Genomic DNA, 24,087 nt, shown 5'->3' with positions numbered 1-24,087 from the left:
GAAAAGAGAACTCCACCACTAAGGGAATACTGCACATAGAATTCATGGCTTTTTCTCCCATGATTCTATAGTCTTTCAAAGTTAATTTTTTTAATTTTCTTATTTTTTTCTTTTTCTTTTTTGGAATTTTTCTTTTTCCCTTTTTCAACCAACATCTTATCAATCCCTTTTTAAAAAATCTTTTTTATTTTTCAGTTTTACACTGATATTCTATCACTTCATTGTAGTTAACCTTATTTTTGGTATATATATAAGCTGTTCTCTCTTTCACATTTTGGGATATACTTTCTTCTAACAGACCAAAATATACCCTAAATCTCTAGTGTATGGCTTTGTTCTAGTCTCCTGCTTGATCACATTCTCTCCCTTTTTTGTGTTTTAAATTTCTCTTCTTTCTTTTTTCAACCAAGTTCTTATCAATTCCTTTAATAAAATCTTTTATACTTTTCATCTTTACATTCATATTCCATCCCATCGCATTTACCCTTATTTTTGTACATATGTAAGTTTTCTTTCTTTAAAATTTTGGGAGGCAGTTTCTTCAAACAGACCAAAATACACCCAAATTCTAGTGTGTGGCACTAATGTATTCACCAGCCTGAATAGATCTGATCATATTCTTTTTTTTCCTCTTTTCTTTCTTTCTCTTTCTTTTCCCCCGGTTTCAGGTCTCTTATGATTTGTTTAGTGTATATTTTTCTGGGGTCGATCTTACCCTGTTAGCATTGTGTTCTCTCATTCACCTATTCTCCTGTGGACAAAATGACAAGAAGGAAAAACTCACCTCAAAAAAAAAGAAAAAGAGGCAGTACCGACTACCAGGGACCTAATCAATACGGACATTAGTAAGATGTCGGAACTAGAGTTCAGAATGACAATTATAAACATAATAGCTGGGCTTGAAAAAAGCACAGAAGATATTAGAGAAACCCTTTCTGGAGAAATAAAAGAACTAAAATCTAACCAAGTCGAAATCAAAAAGGCTATTAATGAGGTGCAATCAGAACTAGAGGCTATAACTGCTACAACAAATGAGGCACAAGAGAGAATTAGTGATATAGAAAATCAAATGATGGAGAAAAAAGAAGCTGAGAAAAAGAGAGATAAAACAACTACTGGATCAAGAGGGCAGAATTCGAGAGATAAGTGATACCATAAGACAAAACAACATTAGAATAATTGGGAGCCCAGAAGAAGAAGAAAGAGAGAGAGGGGCAGAAGGTATATTGGAGCAAATTATAGCAGAGAACTTCCCTAATTTGGGGAAGGAAACACGCATCAAACTCTAGGAAGCACAGAGAACCCCCCTCAAAATCAATAAAAATAGGTCAACACCCCGACATCTAATAGTAAAACTTATGAGTCTCAGAGACAAAGAGAAAATCCTGAAAGCAGCTCGGGAGAAAGGATATGGAACCTACAATGGTAGAAACATTATATTGGCGACAGACCTATCCACAGAGACCTGGCAGGCCAGAAAGGACTGGCATGATATAGTCAGAGCACTAAATGAGAAAAATATGCAGCCAAGAATACTATATCCAGCTAGACTGTCATTGAAAATAGAAGGAGAGATAAAAAGCTTCCAGGACAAACAAAAACTAAAGGAATTTGCAAACACAAAACCAGCCCTACCAGAAATATTGAAAGGGGTCCTCTAAGCAAAGAGAGAGCCTAAAAGCAACATACACCAGAAAGGAACAGAGACAATATACAGTAACAGTCACCTTACAGGCAATACAATGGCACTGAATTCATATCTTTCAATAGTTACCCTGAATGTAAATGGGCTAAATGCCCCAATCAAAAGACAAAGGCTATCAGATCAGATAAAGAAACAAGACCCGATGATATGCTGTCTACAAGACTCATTTTAGACCCAAAGACACCCCCAGATTGAAAGTGAGGGGGTGGAAAACCATTTACCATGCTAATGGACACCAAAAGAAAGCTGGGGTGGCAATCCTTATATCACACAAATTAGATTTTAAACCACAGACTGTAATAAGAGATGAGGAAGGACACTATATCGTACTTAAAGGGTCTATCGAACAAGAAGATCTAACAATTGTAAATATCTATGCCCCTAACATGGGAGCAGCCAAATACATAAGGCAATTAATAACAAAATCAAAGAAACACATCGACAAAAATACAGTAATAGTGGGGGACTTTAACACCCCCCTCACTGAAATGGACAGATCATCTAAGCAAAAGATCAACAAGGAAATAAAGACTTTAAATGACACACTGGACCAAATGGACTTCACAGATATATTCAGAACATTCCATCCCAAAGCAACAGAATACACATTCTTCTCTAGTGCCCATGGAATTTTCTCCAGAATAGATCAAATCCTAGGTCACAAATCAGGTCTCAACTGGTACCAAAAGATTGAGATCATTCCCTGCATATTTTCAGACCACAATGCTTTGAAACTAGAACTCAGTCACACGAGGAAACTCAGAAAGAACTCAAATACGTGGAGGCTAAAGACCATACTACTAAAGAATGAATGGGTCAACCAGGAAATTAAAGAAGAATTTTAAAAAATCATGGAAACAAATGAAAATGAAAACACAACTGTTCAAAATCTTTGGGATGCAGCAAAGGCAGTCCTAAGAGGAAAGTATGTAGCAATACAACCCTTTCTCAAGAAACAAGAAAGGTCTCAAATACACAACCCAACCCTACACCTAAAGAAGCTGGAGAAAGAACAGCAAATAAAGCCTAAACCCAGCAGAAGAAGAGAAATAAGAAAGATCAGAGCAGAAATCAATGAAATAGAAACCAAAAGAACAGTAGAACAACCGAAACTAGGAGCTGGTTCTTTGAAAGAATTAACAAGACTGATAAAGCCCTGGCCAGCCTTATCAAAAAGAAAAGAGAAAGGACCCAAATCAACAAACTTATGAATGAAAGAGGAGAGATCACAACCAACACCGAACAAATACAAACAATTATAAGAACATATTATGAGCAAGTATATGCCAGCAAATTAGATAACCTGGAAGAAATGGACGCATTCCTAGAGATGTATCAACTACCAAAACTGAACCAGGAAGAAATAGAAAACCTGAACAGACCTATAACCACTAAGGAAATTGAAGCAGTAATCAAAAATCTCCCAACAAACAAAAGCCCAGGGCCAGATGGCTTCCCAGGGGAATTCACCAAACAATTAAGAAGAATTAATACCTATTCTTCTGAAAATGTTCCAATAAATAGAAATGGAAGGAAAATTTCAAGCTCGTTTTATGAGGCCACCATTACCTTCATCCCCAAACCAAAGACCCCATCAAAAAGAATTACAAACCAACATCCTTGATGAACACGGATGCAAAAATTCTCACCAAAATACTAGCCAATAGGATCCAACAGTCCATTAAAAGGATTATTCACCATGACCAAGTGGGATTTATCCCTGGGCTGCATGGTTGGTTCAACATCCACAAATCAGCGTTGGTGGTATAGTGGTGAGCATAGCTGCCTTCCAACATCCGCAAATCAATCAACGTGATACAATACATTAATAAAAGAAAGAACAAGAACCATATGATCCTCTCAATAGATGCAGAAAGAGCATTTGACAAAGTACAGCATCCTTTCTTGATCAAAACTCTACAGAATATAGGCATACAGGGTACATACCTCAAGGTCATAAAAGCCATCTATGAAAAACCCACAGCGAATATCATTCTCAATGGGGAAAAACTGAGAGCTTTCCGCCTAAGGTCAGGAACATGGCAGGGATGTCCACTATCACCACTGCTATTCAACATAGTATTAGAAGTCCTAGCCACAGCAATCAGACAGCAAAAAGAAATAAAAAGCATCCGAATCGGCAAAGAAGAAGTCAAACTCTCACTCTTTGCAGAGGATATGATACTTCATGTGGAAAACCCAAAAGACTCCCCCCCAAAACTGCTAGAACTCATACAGGAATTCAGTAAAGTGGCAGGATATAAAATCAGTGCACAGAAATCAGTGGCATTCCTATACACCAACAACAAGACAGAAGAAAGAGGAATTAAGGAGTCGATCCCATTTACAATTATACCCAAAACCATAAGATACCTAGGAATAAATCTAACCAAAGAGGCAAAGGATCTGTACTCAGAAAATTATAAAATACTCATAAAGAAATTGAGGAAGACACAAAGAAATGGAAAAACGTTCCATGCTCATGGATTGGAAGAACAAATATTGTGAAGATGTCAATGCTACCTAGAGCAATCTACACATTCAATGCAATCCCCATCAAAATACTATCCACTTTTTTCAAAGAAATGGAACAAATAACCCTAAAATTTGTATGGAACCAGAAAAGACCTCGAATAGCCAGAGGAATGTTGAAAAAGAAAAGCAAAGCTGGACTTCAAGCTCTATTACAAAGCTGTCATCATCAATACAGTATGGTACTGGCACAAAAACAGACACATAGATCAATGGAACAGAACAGAGCCCAGAAATGGACCCTCAACTCTATGGTCAATTAATCTTCGAGAAAGCAGGAAAGAATGTCCAGTGGAAAAAAGACAGTCCCTTCAACAAATGGTGTTGCGAAAATTGGACAGCCACATGCAGAAGAATGAAACTGGACCATTTCCTTACACCACTCACAAAAATAGACTCAAAATGGTTGGAGGACCTAAATGTGAGACAGGAGTCCATCAACATCCTAAAGGAGAACACAGGTAGCAACCTCTTCGACCTCAGCCGCAGCAACTTCTTCCTAGAAACATCGCCAAAGACAAGGGAAGGGCAAAAATGAACTATTGGCATCTCATCAAGATAAAAAGCTTTTGCACAGCAAAAGAAACAGTCAACAAAACCAAAAGACAACTGACAGAATGGAGAAGATATTTGCAAATGACATATGAGATAAAGGGCTAGTATCCAAAATCTATTAAGAACTTCTTAAACTCAACACCCAAAGAAAAAATGATCCAATCAAGCAATGGGCAGAAGACATGAACAGACATTTCTCCAAAGAAGACATCCAAACGGCCAACAGACACATGAAAAAGTGCTCAACATCACTCGGCATCAGGGAAATCCAAATCAAAACCTCAATGAGATATCACCTCACACCAGTCAGAATGGCTGAAATTAACAAGTCAGGAAATGACAGATGTTGGCGGGGATGCACAGAAAGGGGAACCCTCCTACACTGTTGGTGGGAATGCAAGCAGGTGCAGCCCCTCTGGAAAACAGTAAGGAGGTTCTTCAAAAAGTTGAAAATAGAGCTACCATACGATCCAGCAATTGCACTACTGGGTATTTACCCCAAAGATACAAAAATGTAGGGATCCGAAGGGGTACGTGCACCCCGATGTTTATAGCAGCAATGTCCACAATAGCCAAACTGTGGAAAGAGCCAAGATGTCCATCGACAGATGAATGGATACAGAAGATTTGGTATATATATACAATGGAATATTATGCAGCCATCAAAAGGAATGAGATCTTGCCATTTGCAACAATGTGGATGGAACTGGAGGGTCTTATGCTGAGTGAAATAAGTCAATCAGAGAAAGACATGTATCATATGACCTCACTGGTATGAGGAATTCTTAATCTCAGGAAACAAACTGAGGTTTGCTGGAGTGGTCAGGGATGGGAAGGATGGTGTGGCTACATGATAGACACTGGGGAGGGTATGTGCTATGGTGAGCGCTGTGAAGTGTGCAAGACTGTTGAATCACAGATCTGTACCTCTGAAGCAAATAATACATTGTATGTTTAAAAAAGAAGAAGAAGAAGAAGAAGATAGCAGGAGGGGAAGAATGAAGGGGGGCAAATCGGAGGGGGAGATGAACCATGAGAGACTATGGACTCTGAAAAACAAACTGGGGGTTCTAGATGGGAGGGGGGTGGGAGGATGGGTTAGCCTGGTGATGGGTATTAAAGAGGGCACGTTCTGCATGGAGCACTGGGTGTTATATGCAAACAAAGAATCATGGAAGACTACATCAAAAACTAATGATGTAATGTATGGTGATTAACATAACATAATAAAATTAAATTTAAAAAAGGCATAGATTGAAAAAAAGGATTAAAAGATGATGTAAATACTGGTTATCTACAAAAGACCCAACTTAAATTAAAAGACACAAATAAGCTGTAAATGAAAGAATGACAAAAGATATTTCATGAACACCATACCTAAAAAAGCAGGGGTGACTACACAGCAGATAATTGAACCTTAAGTCAAGAAAATATATTGGCAAAAGATATTGTACATTGATAAAAGAGTCAATTAATCAAGAAGATATAACACTAATAAATATAAATGCACCAACAACAGAGCCCCAAGATATATGAAACAAACATTGACAGAATTAAAAGGAGTTCTATAATAACAGTTTGGAGACATCAACACCCAACTTTCAATAAAGCAAAAAAGAAGCCAGAAAAGATCAATAAGAAAATAGAAAACGTGAACAACACTATAAAACAATTTACCGTAACAGATATATAGGTAACATTCACTCAACAGCAGGATACGAATTTTCACAAGTATATGTGAAACATTCTAAAGTAGAAACCACATGTTGTGGCACACAACAAGCCTTAAAAATTATAAAGGATGGAAATCATAAAAAGTATCTTTTCTACTCAAAATTGAAAGAAGCTGGAAATCAGTAACAGAAGGAAAACTGGAAAAAATGCAAATATGTGGAAATTAACCAAGACACACTTAAAAAAAAACAATGGGTCAAATAAGAAATCACAGGAGAAATTAGAAAAAACCTTCAGAAAAAGGAAAACAAAACCACAGAAAGCTAAAACTAAAGGAATTCAGCAAAAGCAGTGCTAAAAGGGGAATAATGGCACTAAACACATACATTAAAAGAAAATAATATCACAAATCAAGAACTCTACTTAAAGAAGTAGAAAAAGAAGAGCAAACTAAACCTAACCTATTGAATGGTAGGAAATAATAAAGATTAGAACAGACATAAATAAAACAGACACTAGGAAAAAAAGAAAATCAATATAATCAATAGTTGGTTCTTCAAAAAGTAAAATATTCATAAACCTTAGACTAAGACAAAAAGAGTGGACTGAAATTACTATAACCTGAAATAAAAGTGGGGACATTACAAGCATAATTTTATGGAAAAAATAATTATGAAAAATACCATGAATGATTGTACAGCAATAAAATAAATAACCTAGATGAAATGGAAAAATTTCTAGAAACACAATCTACCAGAGGAGACTCATGAGGGAAAAGAAAAACTGCACAGACCACTAAACTAATAAGAACACTGAATCAGTAATCAAAACTTCCAACAAAGAACACGACTAGATAGTTTCCCTGATGAATTCTACCAAACATTTCAAAAATAGTATCAATCCTTCTCAAATTCTTCAAGGAATCTGAAGAGGAGGGAACACTTTGCAATTCACTCAATGAATCCAGTAATAACCTGATTTGAAACCCAGACTGATCACCTATAAGAAAACTACAGATTCTATATGAATACAGATTAAAAAATCCACAAAAAATTCTGGCAAACCAATTTCAACAGCACATTAACATAATTGTCCAATGTGACAAAAGGAAAAAATCTTCATAACATAGGATTTGGCAATGATATCTTCAGTATGACACCAAAAGCACAAGCAATGAAAGGAAAATTAGACAAACTGGACTTCATCAAATTTTATAACTTTTGTGCAAAGGACACATCAATACAGTTAAAGGTAATCCACAAATGGGAGAAATATTTGCAAATCACATATATGATAAGGAATTAATATACAGAAAATATAAAGAACACATGCACCACTGCACAACTGTTTTCTGGGACAAGCTGGCCCCACCCACAGTGCAGAGACCCTCCCACAGAGGACTAGCGTGGGAACACACGGGTCTTTGCGGGTCTTTGAAGTGTGAGGTTTTGAAACACAGCTATGTCTGAGATAAAACACGAGAGTCCTGCACCACCTTGCAGGCTGACAGCTCAGTCACGAAAAAAGTGAAGGTGGGAATCTGAAAGAAGGTGGGGACAAAAAGGGGTGACTCTTTGGTCATCTATAACGGTTTCATGAAGAGTGGTGGGCGTAAATTTCCCACTCCTCAGATTAGAAAAGGGAAAGAAGCTATTTTACTCCACACCCACCAGCAATAATGACCTGAGCTAAACAGTGCCACCAAATGGTAAACGGAGCTGCTACAGCAAGCCCCGCCCCACTGCACCCTGGAGGTGGAAGAAACATGTTCAACATCATTAGTCATATAGAAAATGCAAATCAAAACCGTAAGACATTACTTCACATCCATTATCCCCCCCCAAAAAAAACCCCAGAAAATAAGAGAAAAGAAATAAGGAAAGAAAGAAAGAAAAGAAAATTGTTAGTGAAAATGCGGAGAAATTAAAACCTGTATATATTGCTGGTGGCAACATAGAATGGTGCAGGTGTTGTGGAAAGTGGTATGGCAATTCCTCAAAAAATTACATCCAGAATTATGTTATGTTCAGCAATTCCACTTCTGTGTATATACGCAATGGAATGGAAAGCAGGAACTTGAAGAGATATATCTGTACACCCATGTTTATAACAGCACTATTCACAACAGGCAAAAGGTGGAAGAAACCCAAGTATCCACTGACATATAATCGGATAAATATAATATATGTATACCATATTTTATTCATCCTTAGAAAGTAATGAAATTCTGATAGCTAATATAAAATGGAGTAATTTTTTTTTTTAAAGATTTTATTTATTTATTTGACAGTGAGATTGACAGCGAGAGAGGGAACACAAGCAGGGGGGAGTGGGAGAGGGAGAAGCAGGCTTCCCGCTGAGCGGGGAGCCCGATGCAGGGCTTGATCCCAGGATCCTGGGATCATGACCTGAGCCGAAGGTAGACACCCAACAACTGAGCCACCAAGGCGCCCCTAAAATGGAGTAATCTTGAAAACATTATGCCATATGAAATAAGCTGGACAGAAAAGGACAAATATTGTAGGATTCCATTTATATGAGGTACCTAGAACAGACAAATACTTAGAGACAGAAAATAAAAGAGAGGTTAAAAGGGGCTGGGAAGAATGGGGTTTATTTTTAGATGTGTAGAGTCTTCTGTTTAGGATAATGGTAAATTCATGAAAACAAATGGTGGTGATGATTGCATAACACTGTGAATGCACTTCTTTGAATTGTGCACTTAAAACACTTAAATTGTAAATAATTTTGGCGGGGGGGTGGAGGTGGGACAGGCAGAAAAAGAGAGAGAAAGAGAGGGAGAGAGAGAATCTTAAGAAGGCTCCACACCCAGCATGGAGCCCAATGTGAGGCTCAATCTCACAACATTGAGATCATGTCCTGAGCCGAAGTCAAGAGTCGGACACTTAACCGACTGAGCCACCTAGGCTCCTAAGTAAATAATTTTCTTAGAAAAGGAGCCAAAGAAGCACAACAGAAGTCATTCTAATATGTAACAGGATACTCCCAATTTAGTGAAAAATGTTCCAACAACCTAACCGTCCCTCAAAAGAGGATGTGGAGATGGAAAGGACTGACGGTACTATATCCATTCAACAGATAAGTTGTACCACAGTTAAGGGCAGACACAACATGTAAAACTTTCAAAACATCAAGGAAAAGGAAAAAAGGCAAGTTGAAGAAAACCACAAAAATATATAAGATAGATCTGTGCATTCCATGGTATGTTGAAAACAAATGTACACTTAAGATTAGTACATTTCACTGAATGTAAATTTTACATAAAAAGGAAAGCTTCTAAATCTTTACAAATTCCAGCTAACAATATGCATGCTAGGAGCGCCTGGGTGGCTCAGTTGGGTTAAGTGTCCAACTCTTATCTCGGCTCAGGTCTTGATCTCATGGTTGTGAGTTCGAGCCCCACATTGGGCTCCATGCTGGGTGTGGAGCCTACTTAAAAATATGGTTTTTTTTAATTTTTAAAAAAGATATGCATGCTAAAGCATTTGGGTTAAGTGAAATGATTCTACAATTGACACTAAAATGCATAAGAAATGTAGGGGCGCCTGAGTGGCTCAGTCGGTTAAGCGGCTGCCTTCGGCTCAGGTCATGATCCCAGAGTCCTGGGATCGAGCCCCACATCGGGCTCCCTGCTCCTTGGAGAGCCTGCTTCTCCCTCTCCCTCTGCCTGCCTCTCTTGCCTACTTGTGCTCTCTCTCTCTCGGTCAAATAAATAAATAAAATCTTAAAAAAATAAAAAATAAAAATAAAATGCATAAGAAATGTAATAACTGATAGATTAGTAGATAAACAGAAATGTAATAAACCAAGTATACTAAAACATTAATGGAAGACTCAAGGAGGTGAGCTTATGGGAAATCACTGTGAAATTCTGTTCACCTTGCTGTATGTTGGAACTTTTCAAAATAAAACATTGGAAAAGAGAGATGGAGTAGATATATTATTACCACATAAAGTAGGTAAGATTTTGGATGAAGGAAAATTACAGAGATAAAAGGGTACATTACTTATTGATAATGGATCAATCCACTAGAAAGACAACAATCCTACAAGTACATGTACCTAACAACAGAGCTTCAACACACAAGAAGAAAAAACTGAGAACTGCAAGGAGAAAACAACAAATCAACAATTATACTTAGAGACCTCAACATTGCTCTCTCAATATTAGAACATCGTAAAACATATGAGACCTGTTGAGATACCACCTTACACCAGTTAGAATGGCAAAAATGGACAGGGAAAGAAACAACAAATGTTGGAGAGGTTGTGGAGAAAGGGGAACCCTCTTACACTGTTGGTGGGAATGCAAGTTGGTACAGCCACTTTGGAAAACAGTGTGGAGGTGCCTCAAACATTTAAAAATAGAGCTACCCTCTGACCCAGCAATTGCACTCCTGGGTATTGACCCCAAAGACACAGATGTAGTGAAAAGAAGGGCCATATGCACCCCAATGTTCATAGCAGCAATGTCCGCAATAGCCAAACTGTGGAAAGAGCCGAGATGCCCTTCAACAGATGAATGGATAAAGAAGATGTGGTCCATATATACAATGGAATATGACTCAGCCATCAGAAAGGATGAATACCCAACTTTTACATCCACATGGATGGGACTGGAGGAGATTATGCTAAGTGAAATAAGTCAAGCAGAGAAAGTCAATTATCATATGGTTTCACTTATTTGTGGAACATAAGGAATAGCATGGAGGACATTAGGAGAAGGACGGGAAAATGGGGGGGGGGATTGGAGGGAGAGATGAACCATGAGAGACTATGGACTCTGAGAAACAAACAGGGTTTTAGAGGGGAGGGGGGATTGGTTGGCCCAGTGATGGGTATTAAGGAGGGCATGTACTTCATGGAGCACTGGGTATTATATGAAAACAATGGATCGTGGATCACCACATCAAAAACCAATGATGTATTGTATGGTGACTAACATAACATAATAAAATTTAAAAATAAAAAAATAAAAAAATAAAAAAAAAATATGAGACCTGAAATATAATCAACCAGCACAATTAATTAAAATTTATAGAATACTGCAGCTAGAAACAACAGAATATATAAAAGGAAAAAAATCAAAAAATATACAGCATTTCTAGGTTTTAAATTAGAGAAGACTCTGAACACAGTAAAAGTGAAACAAAAAAAATCAAAATTCATATAGCACAGTGCTTAACACAGTAAAGAAATTTATACCATTAAATACATATATTTTCTAAAAAGCAAGATCTAAAATCTACCTTAATTAGCTAGAAAAAGAAGAGTAAATGAAACCCAAAGAAGATGGATAAGATAAAGATAAGACTGGAAATCAATGAAATGGAAAAAAGTGAAACAAGAGAGTAATTAATGAAACCTAAAGCTGGTATTTTTGAAAATGAGGGTAAAATTGCTAAACCTCTAAAGAGACTAAACAAGGAAAAAAGATAAGACACAAATTATCAACAAAAGAAATGAAAGATGAGATGTCATAACAAAGCCTACAAAAAAACACGAAAAAAACCAGAATATTATGAACAAATTTACACCAATAAATTTGGCTATTGAAATGAAATGGGCAAATTTGTTAAAGACAAAATTTACCAAAACAGATCTAAGGAGAAACAGTCTAAATAGCCGTACATTTATTAAAGAAACTGAAGCTGTTAAAAAAACAAAACAAAAAAAAACCCCAGAAAACTACATGCCCATGATTCACTGGAGAATTCTATGAAACTTTTTTTTTTTTTAAGATTTTATTTATTAATTTGACAGAGAGAGACACAGTGAGAGGGAACACAAGCAGGGGGAGTGGGACAGGGAGAAGCAGGCTTCCTGCAGAGCAGGGAGCCCGATGTGAGGCTCGATCCCAGGACCCTGCGATCATGACCTGAGCCGAAGGCAGACGCTTAACAACTGAGCGACCCAGGCGCCCCTCTATGAAGCTTTTAAGAATGAAATAATATCTATTCTACAAATATTCATTAAGAAGACAGAAGAGGTGGGAACACTTCCCTACTCACTTTATATGAGAACAGTATTACTGTGATAGCAAAACCAGAAACATATATATAAGAAATCTTCAAAGGAACATGCATACTTAACACTGAGGTAAAAACACTGTTGAAATATTAGCAAAAGAAATACAACAGTAGAGGGGCGCCTGGGTGGCTCAGTTGTTAAGCATCTGCCTTCGGCTCAGGTCATGATCCCAGGGTCCTGGGATCGAGCCCCGCATCGGGCTCCTTGCTCTGCGGGAAGCCTGCTTCTCCCTCTCCCACTCCCCCTGCTTGTGTTCCCTCTCTCGCTGTGTCTCTCGCTGTCAAATAAATAAATAAAATCTTTAAAAAAAAAAAAAAAAAAAAAAAAAAAGAAATACAACAGTAGAGGCCCCTGGTTGGTGCAATCATTTAGGCACCTGGCTCTTGGTTTCGGCTGGGGTTGTGATCTCACGGTCATGGGATCTAGCCCTGCGTTGGGCTCTGCACTCGGTGCAGAGTCTGCTTGAGAATCTCTCCCTCTCCCTCTGCCCCTCCTGCTCATGCTCATTCTCTCTCTCTCTCAAGTAAATAAATCTTTTAAAAAAAAAAAAAAAGAAAGAAATACAACAATATATAAAAAGTGTAATGTACCATGACCAAGCAAGGCTTATTCTAGGAATGCAAGACTGATTTTCTAGATTTTTACCAAAGAGATACATTAAAAAGCATTTGAGGGGCGCCTGGGTGGCTCAGTCAAGCGTCTGCCTTCGGCTCAGGTCATGATCCCAGAGTCCTGGGATCGAGCCCTGCATCGGGCTCCCTGCTCCGCGGGAAGCCTGCTTCTCCCTGTCCCACTCCCCCTGCTTGTGTTCCCTCTCTCGCTGTGTCTCTCTCTGTCAAATAAATAAATAAAATCTTTAAAAAAAAAAAAAAAAAAGTATTTGAAGAAAGTAAGCATCCACCACCATACCTGGCAGGTGGTCTTGGCCAGTACCAACCCCCTCCCCACCCACCCTACCACATTTGATAGGTGGCCTCAGCTGGGACTGGTGTACCTCCAAAGTGGCACCTGAGGTTGATGGCTCCTGGGGGTAATGGTGGCTAACCCTGCCTACCAGCATACCTGCAAGAGTCTCAGCCCAGCCACAATAGGAAGATGCAGGCAGCCCACACAAGAGACAGCCCTGGTGGGCCTGGTTCTGGTGGACTAATGGGGACTGCACTTCTGCATCCCAGAGGATGTCTTGTACATAAAGCCACTCCTTCAAGACCAAGAGCAGTAGCTATTCTAATACATAAAAACAAACACAAAGAAACAAAAAGAGAAGACAGAAGAATGTGTTCCAAACAAAACAAGACAAAACCTCAGAAAAAGAACTAAACAAACAGAGATAAGCAATCTACCTGATAAAAAGTTCAAAGTAATGGTCATCAAGATGTTCATCAAACTCAGGAAAAGAACAGATAAACAGAGTGAGAACGTCAATAGAAAATATTTAAAAAGAACCAATCAGAGCAAAAGAATACAATATTATTGTATATTTGATGAAAAAAATTGAAGATGATACAAATATATGAAAAGATGTACCACGCTCATGTAATATTGTTAAAATGTCCATACTACCCAAAGTGATCTACAGACTCAATGCAGTATCTATCAAAATACCAACAGCATTTTCTACAGAACTAAAACAAAGAATCCTAAAATTTGTATGTAATCACAAAAGACCCCAGATAGCCAAAGCAATCTTGAGAAAAAAGAACAAAGCTAGAGGTATTTGGAAGTAGCACCAGATTTCAAACTGTACTACAAAGCTTATAGCTACAAAGCTAATGAAAACAGTATGGTACTAGCACAAAAAAAAAAAAAAAAAACACATACATAGATCAGTGGAACAGAAGTGAGAACCCAGAAATAAACCCACACTTATACAGTCAATTAATCTACCATGAAGAATGTAAGAATATACAATGGGAAAAAGATGCAGTCTTCAATAAATGTTACTGGGAAAACTGGATAGCTACATGAGAAAGAATGAAATAAACCACTTTCTTATACCCTGCACAAAAACAGACTCAAAATAAAGTCCTAAATGTAAAACCTCAAACCCTAAGACTCCTAAAAGAAACCACAGGCATCAAACTGTAGGACATAAGTCTTAGCAATACCTTTTTGAATTTATATCCTCAAGGAAGGGCAACAAAATGCAAAAATAAGTAACGGGGACTACCTCAAACTAAAAAGTTTATGCACAGCAAAGGAAGACATCAACAAAATGATTAGGCAACCTAATGAAGGGGAGAAGATATTTGTAAATGATATACCTGATAAGGGATTAATATCTAAAATATATAAAGAACTCACACAACTCAACATACACACACACAAAAACAATCCAATTACAAAATGGGCAGAGAACCTGAACAGACATTTTTCAAAGAAGACAAACAAATGACCAGGAGACACATGAAGAAAATGCTCAACATCACTCATCATAAGGGAAATGCAAATCAAAGCAACAATGAGATATCACCTCACACAAATCAGAATGGCTAGTATCAAAAAGACAAGAAATAGTAAGTGTTGATGAAGATGTGGGAAAAAGGGAAGCCTCGTTCACTACTGATACGGGAATAAAAATTGGTACGACTACTATGGGAAACAGTATGGAGGTTCCTCAAAATGATCAAATAGAGAGACCATACAATCCCGCTATTCCACTCTGGGTATTTATCCAAAGAAACTGAAAACACTAATTCAAAAAAAGATATATGCACCTCTATGGTAAGTGCAGCATTATTTACAATAGCCAAGATATGGAAACAACCTAAGTGCCCATCAATAGATTAATGTATAAAGAAGATGTGTTGTGTGCGTGTGTGTGTGTGTATTACTCAGCTATAAGAAAAGAATAAAATCTTACCATTTGCGACAATATGGATGGACTTAGAGGGCATTATGCAAAGTGAAATAATTTAGAGAAAGATAAATACCATATTATTTCATTTATATGCAGAATCTATAACAAAATAAAATAAAAACACATTGAAATACAGAGAACAAACTGGTGGTTGCCAGAGGGGAGGGAGGTAGAGTGGATGAGTGAAGTAAAAGCAATCAAGAGGTACAAACTTCCAATTATACAATAAATAAGTCACAGGGAACTAAAGTACTGTGAATACTAAAGTATAGGGAATATAATCAATAATATTGTAATAAAACATTGCTGACAGATGGCAACTAGAATTACAGTGCTGATCATTTCATAATGTATATAAATGCTGAATCACTATGTTGTCCACCTGAAACTAATATAATATTGTATGTCAACTATACTTCAATTAAAAAAGAGAAATTAAGGGACACCTGTGGCTCAGTCGGTTAAGTGTCTTGACTCTTGATTTCAGCTAAGATCATGATCTCAGGGTCATGAGATCGAGCCCTGTGCTGGGCTCTGCACTGAGCATAGAACCTGCTTAAGATTCTCTTCCTCTCCCTCTGCCCCTCCCCCCTACTTGTACACACACTCCCTCTTTCTCTCTCTCTAAAAAAAAGAGTAAGAGTGAAATTACATCCATTTATAATTTTAAAACAGAAATTAACAATAGGTTTGAAAGAAATTAGTGAAGTGGTTAGGTATGTAAGGATATGATTGTAAAGGTAGAAAATTGTCAAGAATCTACAAAAAAGCTACTTGAACTAGTTAAGAGAATTTAGCTAAATCACAGAATACAAAGTCATTAAATCACTTGAAATTTCATTTATCATGACATCAGAAAACATGAACTACTTACAGAAAAACTTAGCAAAATATATGCTAGATTTGTATAATGAAAAGTATGAAACACTGCTAAGAGAAATCAAAGGAAAACTACATAAATGGAGAGACATACTATATTCATGTAACAGGAGAAAAACACTGCTAAGATGTCACTGATCAAAAGATCCAACATAATCCCAATAAAAGTTCCAGAAGGACTCTTATGAAAAGTGGCAAGATGATACTAAAATTTATATGGAAATGCAAGTAACAGTTAATAGCCAAAACAATTCTGAAAAAGTAGAACAAAGATGTAGGAGTCACAGTATCTGATTTCAAGATTTACTATAAAATACAAGGTTACAGTAATCAAAACAGTATGGTATTAGTTTAAGGATAGACATATAGATCAACTGATTCACAAATATGTGATAAGTTGATTTTTTACAAAGATGCAAAGTAATTCCATGAAGAAGTAAGTCTTACAACACATGATAGAGGAATAACTGACTATATTGGAATAAAATATGAATCTTCACCCATATCTCACATATCATTAACATGCTAAAATTAACATGAAAGAAATCACAAACTCTAACTTAAAAATAAAAAGTACATGGGGCGCCTGGGAGGCTCAGTCATTAAGCATCTGCCTTCAGCTCAGGTCACAATCCCACGGTCCTGGGGTCCAGCCCCACATCAGGCTCCCTGCTCTGCAGGGAGCCTGCTTCTCCCTCTCCCACTCCCGCTGCTTGTGTCCCCTCTCTCGCTGTGTCTCTCTCTAATAAATAAATAAAATCTAAGAAAAAAAAGAAAAATACCTAATTTTGAGAAGAAATCAGAGAGGAAAATATTTGCAACCTTGGGGTAAACCAAGATTTTTTAAATAGGACACACACATGCACACCAAAAAAAAAAAAAAAAAAAGCAAACATTAAAAAACTGATGAGTAACACTTTATCAAAATTCAAATCTTCTGCTTTTTTGAAAGATACCATTAAAGAAATGAAAAGAGAAGTCACAAAGGAAGAAAATATACAAAATACATAAACCTTAAAAATGACTTGTATAAAAAATAAAGAACTATCTTAACTAAATAAAAAGACAAAACTCCCGGGGCGCCTGGGTGGCTCAGTCGTTAAGCGTCTGCCTTCGGCTCAGGTCATGATCCCAGAGTCCTGGGATCGAGCCCCGCGTCCGGCTCACTGCTTGGCAGGAAGCCTGCTTCTCTCCCTTCTCCCACTCCCCCTGCTTGTGTTCCCATTCTCGCTGTGTCTCTGTCAAATAAATAAAATCTTTTAAAAAAAAAAAAAAAAGACAAAACTCCCCACACACAAAAAAGAGGAAAACATTTGAATAAACACATCACAAGGATATATAAATGGCCATTAAACCCATGAAAAGATGTTTAATCTCATTAGTCATCAGAGAAATGCAAATTAAAATAACAATGAAGTAACACTACACATCTATTAAAATGGCTGAAATGTTAAAAACTGCTAATAACTATTATTGGTAAGGACATGGAGAAACTGGAATTCTCATATATTGCTGATGGTAATTCAAAATGTTATAGCCACACTAGAAAACAATTTGGCAGTTTACTATAAAGCCAATCATCAAGTAATCTACATAGGCTCATACATATTACAGAAATTATGTCAATAATTAATAATCTTCCAAAACAGAAAGCATCACTGGTGGGTTTAGGGGTGAATTCAACAAACATTTAAGGAAGACATTATACCAATGCTCTACAATCTATTTTAGAAGATAAAGCAGAGGGAACACTTCCTAATTCAATATATCAGGCCAGCATTACCCTAATACCAAGACATGATATGAAACTACAAACCAATATCTCTCATAATCATAAATGCTAAAATCCTCAACAAACTGTTAGCAAATAAAATCCAAAAATGTATTAAAAGAATTATACACCATAACCAAGTAGGATTTATCCCAGATATGGAACACTGGTTCAACATTCAAAAATCAACATAATCCATCATATCAACAGGCTTTAAAGATCACATGATCATAACAATAGATGCAGCAAAAGCATCTGACAAAGATCCAGCACCCACTCATGATAAAAATTCTCAGTAAATGAGAAAATAGAGGAGAACTTACACAACTTGATAAGTACCTACAAAAAAATCAATAGCTAACATAATGCTTAATGGTGAGAAACTATAAGCTTTCACACTAAGGTCAGGTAAAGGCAAGGATATCCCTTCTCACCGCTCCTTTTGAACATCATACCAGAAATTTTAGCTAATGCAATAAAACAAGAAAAGCAATTAAAAGGTACACAGAGGGGCGCCTGGGTGGCTCAGTCGTTAAGCGTCTGCCTTCGGCTCAGGTCATGATCCCAGGGTCCTGGGATCGAGTCCCACATTGGGCTCCCTGCTCGGCGGGAAGCCTGCTTCTCCCTCTCCCACTCCCCCTGCTTGTGTTCCCTCTCTTGCTGTGTCTCTCTCTGTCAAATAAATAAATACAATCTTAAAAAAAAAAAAAAAAGATAGATTGGGAAGGAAAAAATAAAACTGTCTTTGTTCACAGATGAAATGATCTCATATAAAGAAAATCCAAAACAACTACTGAAAAAATCCAGGAACTAAGTGATTAGAGCAAGGTTGCAGGATATAAGGTTAATATATGAAAGATACTGCTTTCCTATACACTAGCAATGAAGAAATGGAACACTGGTTCCATTTGGCCATATGGTATGGTCCGCATACCATATGGCCCAGTAATACCACTTCTAGATATTTTTCCAAGGGAAACGAAAGCATCTTTCTACACAAAGACCTGTACAGAAATACTTGTGACAAACTGATTCATAAGCCAAAAATAACCCAAATGTCCATCAATAAGTAAATAACCTGTAGCCCATCCATACAGTGGAATAGTACTCAACAATACAAACAACAAAGTACTTGGAACACATACACATGGATGAATCTCAAAACTGTTAAACTGAAAATTACATAAAAGAACATACTATGTGATTTCATTGACATGAAACTTTTAAAAAGACAAATATAATCTATAGTGAGAAAAGTAGATCACAGATTCCCTACAGTTAGGTATATAGGGTTCAGGACTGACCAAGAAGTACTGATTAAAGTTTTCTACATCTTAATTGTGGTAATGGCTACTGGGAAATACACTTTTGATAAAAATCCTTTGATTGTGAACTTAGTATAGGAAATACATCATACGTAATTGGTGGCTATACAAAACTATATTAAATTTTTTTGGAAATGGGGCGCCTGGGTGGCTCAGTCAGTTAAGCACCTGCCTTTGGCTCAGGTCATGATCTCACGGTCCTAGGATCAAGCCCCACATCGAGCTCCCAGCTCAGCAAGGAACCTGCTTCTCCTTCTCCCTCTTCCTCTGCCTGCCACTCCCCCTACTTGTACTCTCTCTCTGTCAAATAAATAAATAAGATCTTATAAATTAATTAATTAATTTCTTGGGACAGTTTACTTAAGCAAAACCATTGCAAGTGGCTCAGAATGGTGGAATGAACATATTTCTTTACTAAAATGATATGAAAGAACAAAAAAGTTATAATCCCACAGGTGAAAAAGAAGAAAAAGGAAGATCCTGACAGAAATGAAATGTCAACAAAACTGTGAAAGCTAGAAGGCATATGGACAAATGTCAAATGACATAACAAAATAAAGAAGGTTGAAACTTAAGTTCCCATGGAGGAGAAAAACAAGAATCACATATTTGATGTTCCTCAGAAGATTAAGGACAAGGAGGCATCAGTTAACACAAACAGTTCGGGAGAAGTGTGGAGTGAAAGCAGGAAAATTGGTTGAAAGGCTAAATTAAATAAGGAAGAGTCACAGGCCTACCAGATTGCCAAATTAGTCCATTATTAAAGTAAGGTGACTAACCCCCTTGAAAAATTCTGGGAAGTACAGTGCATGGGAAAATAAGTATCTAGGAAATAAGAGATCCAAAACAAGAAATGGGTGAGGAAATTCCCAGAAGAGTGAAAGTAGATGAAACAGACCAGATTAGAAGTGGGGGGGAAAGGCTCTATCAGTGTCATTTCAAAGAAAAAAAACTAAACTGATCATTCACCTGATGTGTTAAAGTTACTGAGGAATTTTAGGGTTTTGCTAAATACATAGGAAATTAAGTAGTCAAAAGTACGCAGAAAATAAGACAAAAAAATCCAAAACATTATTAACTCTAGGAAAAGCAAACAAAAAGGACAAAGGAATGTAATCATCATATACTATGTGTATATACACATGTATATGTGTATGTATGAGAAATATATGCAATATACACTACGTAGCCCTTTTGTGAATATTTACATAGTTATAGTCATGCAAACAATGAAAATTATTCCACCAGAACTGTGGTATAACCATACTGAGAGAATGGGAGGAGGAAACTCTGTCTTTGGCAGGCAGTATATGAGAACTAAATCCACAACTATCATATAATAATGGTAATGTCTAAAACTGAAAAATAAAGAAATAGCATTATAAGCATATTAAACAGAAACATACAAGTAAAAGCAAAGAACAGCTAGAAGAATTGAGTCATTACCTTTGAGTAGAGTCTGGGTAAAACAGAAGACTATTGATTTTTCAACGTAGCCTTACGGTAATACTTGATTTTTAAAAAGCACACAGATTCAATTTAGTAAACAAAAAAAGTTAATTAGAAAATAAACATTATAAAACAATGAAAAGTACAGGGAACACGTTAATATATATTCAAATTATATGAAATGAAAGGGAGAGGAAAATACAGCATATACCACATACAGTGACTGCATTTATGTGAAACACATGTGTGTATACTGATAGGGATCAGAAGAAAATGATAATATAGAATTTTAATGTCTATTTATCAAATGCTACTATTCAAATTTTTTAAATAAAATTTAAATAACATCACAAAAAGACAACTACTCTTAGAAGTACCTCTAAGTGAGATGCAAGAAGTTATATATTACCACCCATGAGTATTTTTGCCAAAAAAGAACTGAATCTAAATCTGATCAGACCTCTATATCCAAGAGTTTATAGGACATACGAGAACCAGTGAAAATATACCACAGAAATGTGACCAGCAAAGCTCAAATATAGGAAATTCTACACAAATTATCTAGCTTTTTAAACACATGTACTATAAGAAAGAAAAAAATGGAAAAAGGAAAACTTCATATTTAAAATAAAAATAGACTTATGAGGTATAACATCCAAATGCAACATAACATGAAGTAAGACTTTCTTAATATCCTAATTCATACCAACTATTTTTAAAAACCACTAACATTTGGACACCTGGATGGCTCAGTTGGTTATACATCCAACTCTTGGTTTTAGCTCAGGTCATGATCTTGGGGTCATGAAATTGAGCCCCGCATCAGGCTCTGCACTCAGTGGGGAATCTGCTTGGGATTCTCTCTCCCACTCTCCCTCTGCCCCTCCCCCGCACTCACACTCTCTTTCTCTCTCTCTCTCAAATAAATAAATCTTTAAAGACCACTAATATGTTTCTGAGGAAATTGAAGGGATTTGGAATATTAACTAGATATAACACTATGGAATTAATGATCATTTTTAAGTGTTAATAATGGTACTGTAATAATGTCTAAGGGTGCTTCCTTATCTTTTGACAATATATTCTGAACTATATATATACACAATGAGATGATTTCTGAGACTTCTCCAAAATAATCTGAAGAGAATAGATGAAACAAGACTGGCCATGTGTTGGTAACTGTTGAAGCTGAGTATCTGGTACATGGAGATTTATAATACTATTCCCTCTGCCTATACATATGCTTGAAAACTACTACAATAAAAAAAAGCTTATTTAAAAAATTAACATCTTTGGGATGCCTGGGTGGCTCAGCCAGTTGGGTGGCTCAGCCGGTTGGGTGTCTCAGCTGGGTAAGTGGCTGCCTTTGGCTCAGGTCAAGATCCTAAGGTCCTGGGTTCAAGTCCCACATCAGGCTCCTTGCTCAGTAGGGAGCCTGCTTCTCCCTCTACCTACCGCCTGCTTCTCCCTCTGCCTGCCACTTCCCCTCTTTGTGCTTGCTCACTCTCTCTCTCTCTGAATTAAAAAAAAATAAAAAGAAATAAAAAGATTAACCAAAAAAAATTAAAATCTTTTATGAATTTAAGCAATAATATTTAAACATTTTTCTACCCCAGATAAAACAATCACTTTGGTGAACATTCAAGAATCTCAAGTCATTTCATGTCTCTAATTATATTAATATAGCCTAATGAAGATTTTTAAGTTTCATAAAATAGGGGTGCATGCGTTGCCCAGTTGGTTAAACGTCCGACTCTTGATTTCAGCTCAGGTCATGATCTCAGGGTCGTGGGATCAAACCCCACGTTGGGGGGGGCGCCTGGGTGGCTCAGTCATTAAGCGTCTGCCTTCAGCTCAGGTCATGATCCCAGAGTCCTGGGATCGAGCCCCACGTCCGGCTCCTGGCTCAGCAGGGAGCCTGCTTCTCCCTCTGCCTCTCCCCCTGCTCATGCTCTCTCTCTCTCTATCTCTCTATCTCTGTGTCTCGAATGAATAAATAAAATCTTTAAAAAAAAACAAACAAACAAACAAACCCCACATTGGGCTCTGCACTCAGTGTAGTCTGCTTGTCCCTCTCCATTTGCTCCTCCCCCACTTGCACACTCGCTATCTCTAAAATAAATAAATAAATAAATAAATAAATAAATAAATAATAAAATCTTTAAAAATAAAAGTTGCATAACATACTGCTAATAGGGAAAAGCAAGTATAACTAAAAATCTGTGGTGATTACAACATTCTGTTCTTAATATACTGAGTAATGTGTGTGTGTGAATCTATTAAAGTCATATTTTTTGAAATCATAAATAATAACTGGTTTACCTCTCTCAATTTTTCTCGCTCACGTTCCCTCTCAGCAATACGTTTTCGCCTCTCTTCCTCTTCCTTAAGAGCATTTTGTGTCTCAGTTCTTAGTTTATCATCTTTAAGAATCTTTCTAATTTTCTTTCTGCCTTTTCCAGGAGACTTGGAATCATCATTTTCATCTTCTTCTTCTTCCTCTTCCTCTTCCTCTTCTTCTTTATCTTCTTCAGAATTACTCTATGGAATTTAAATGATCAGAGGTAAATACACAAAGTTATCTAATTTACCCATTTCTTATTCCAATAATTAATATACTAAGGAAAGGTGAAAGAGAACATACTGAAAAGCTTTAGAATTATACTTTGCAATAAAAAAGAGCATAAAAAACAACCCAGAAAAGGGGGCAAAGGAATGCAACAGACATTTCTCCAAAGACGATACAGAAATATCCAATAATCACGTGAAAAGATGTTCAACATTACTTGTCATTAGGGAAATTGAAATCAAAACCATAAATGAGATACTATCTTGCACACATTAGGATGGCTATTAGAAAAAGAAAAACAGAAAATAACAAGTTTTGGTGAGAATGCAGAAAAACTAGAAGCCTGGTGCACTGGGAAAACAATGTGATGGTGCCTCAAAAAGTTAAACATAGAATTACCAGATGATCCACCAATTCCATATTTCAGATTATAACCAAAAGATTTAAAAGCAGGGACTAAAATATTTCTACACCCACATTCACAACACCATTACTCAAAATAGCCTAAGATGGAAACAACCCAAATGTCCATCAACAAATGAATGGATAAACACAATGTGATATATACATACAACAGAATATTATTTAGCATTAAAAAGAAAGGAAATTGTGATATAGTCTACAACACAGATGAACCCTGAAAACATTGTCAGTGAAATAAACCAGACACAAAAGGACAAATACTGTATGACTCCACTTCATATGAGGCACCTAAAA

General features: G+C 36.8%; 1 protein-coding gene across 7 annotated transcripts in view; it reads right to left on the bottom strand.

The window, feature by feature from the left end:
- The window catches only part of ATRX (ATRX chromatin remodeler), a 305,789-nt gene that overhangs the window by 135,410 nt on the left and 146,292 nt on the right, over positions 1–24,087 (bottom strand). For all 7 annotated transcript variants that reach the window (XM_032387887.1, XM_032387888.1, XM_032387891.1 and 4 more), the window contains one exon: positions 23,124–23,342. In XM_032387887.1, the coding sequence (XP_032243778.1) occupies positions 23,124–23,342 (219 nt within the window). The remainder of the gene's footprint in view (positions 1–23,123; positions 23,343–24,087) is intronic.

This window comes from Phoca vitulina, unplaced genomic scaffold, assembly GCF_004348235.1.
Source record: "Phoca vitulina isolate PV1807 unplaced genomic scaffold, GSC_HSeal_1.0 scaffold51, whole genome shotgun sequence".
NCBI lineage: Eukaryota > Metazoa > Chordata > Mammalia > Carnivora > Phocidae > Phoca > Phoca vitulina.
The sequence above is the reverse complement of the archived record's forward strand: the minus strand, read 5'-3'. Positions and strand labels throughout refer to the sequence as shown.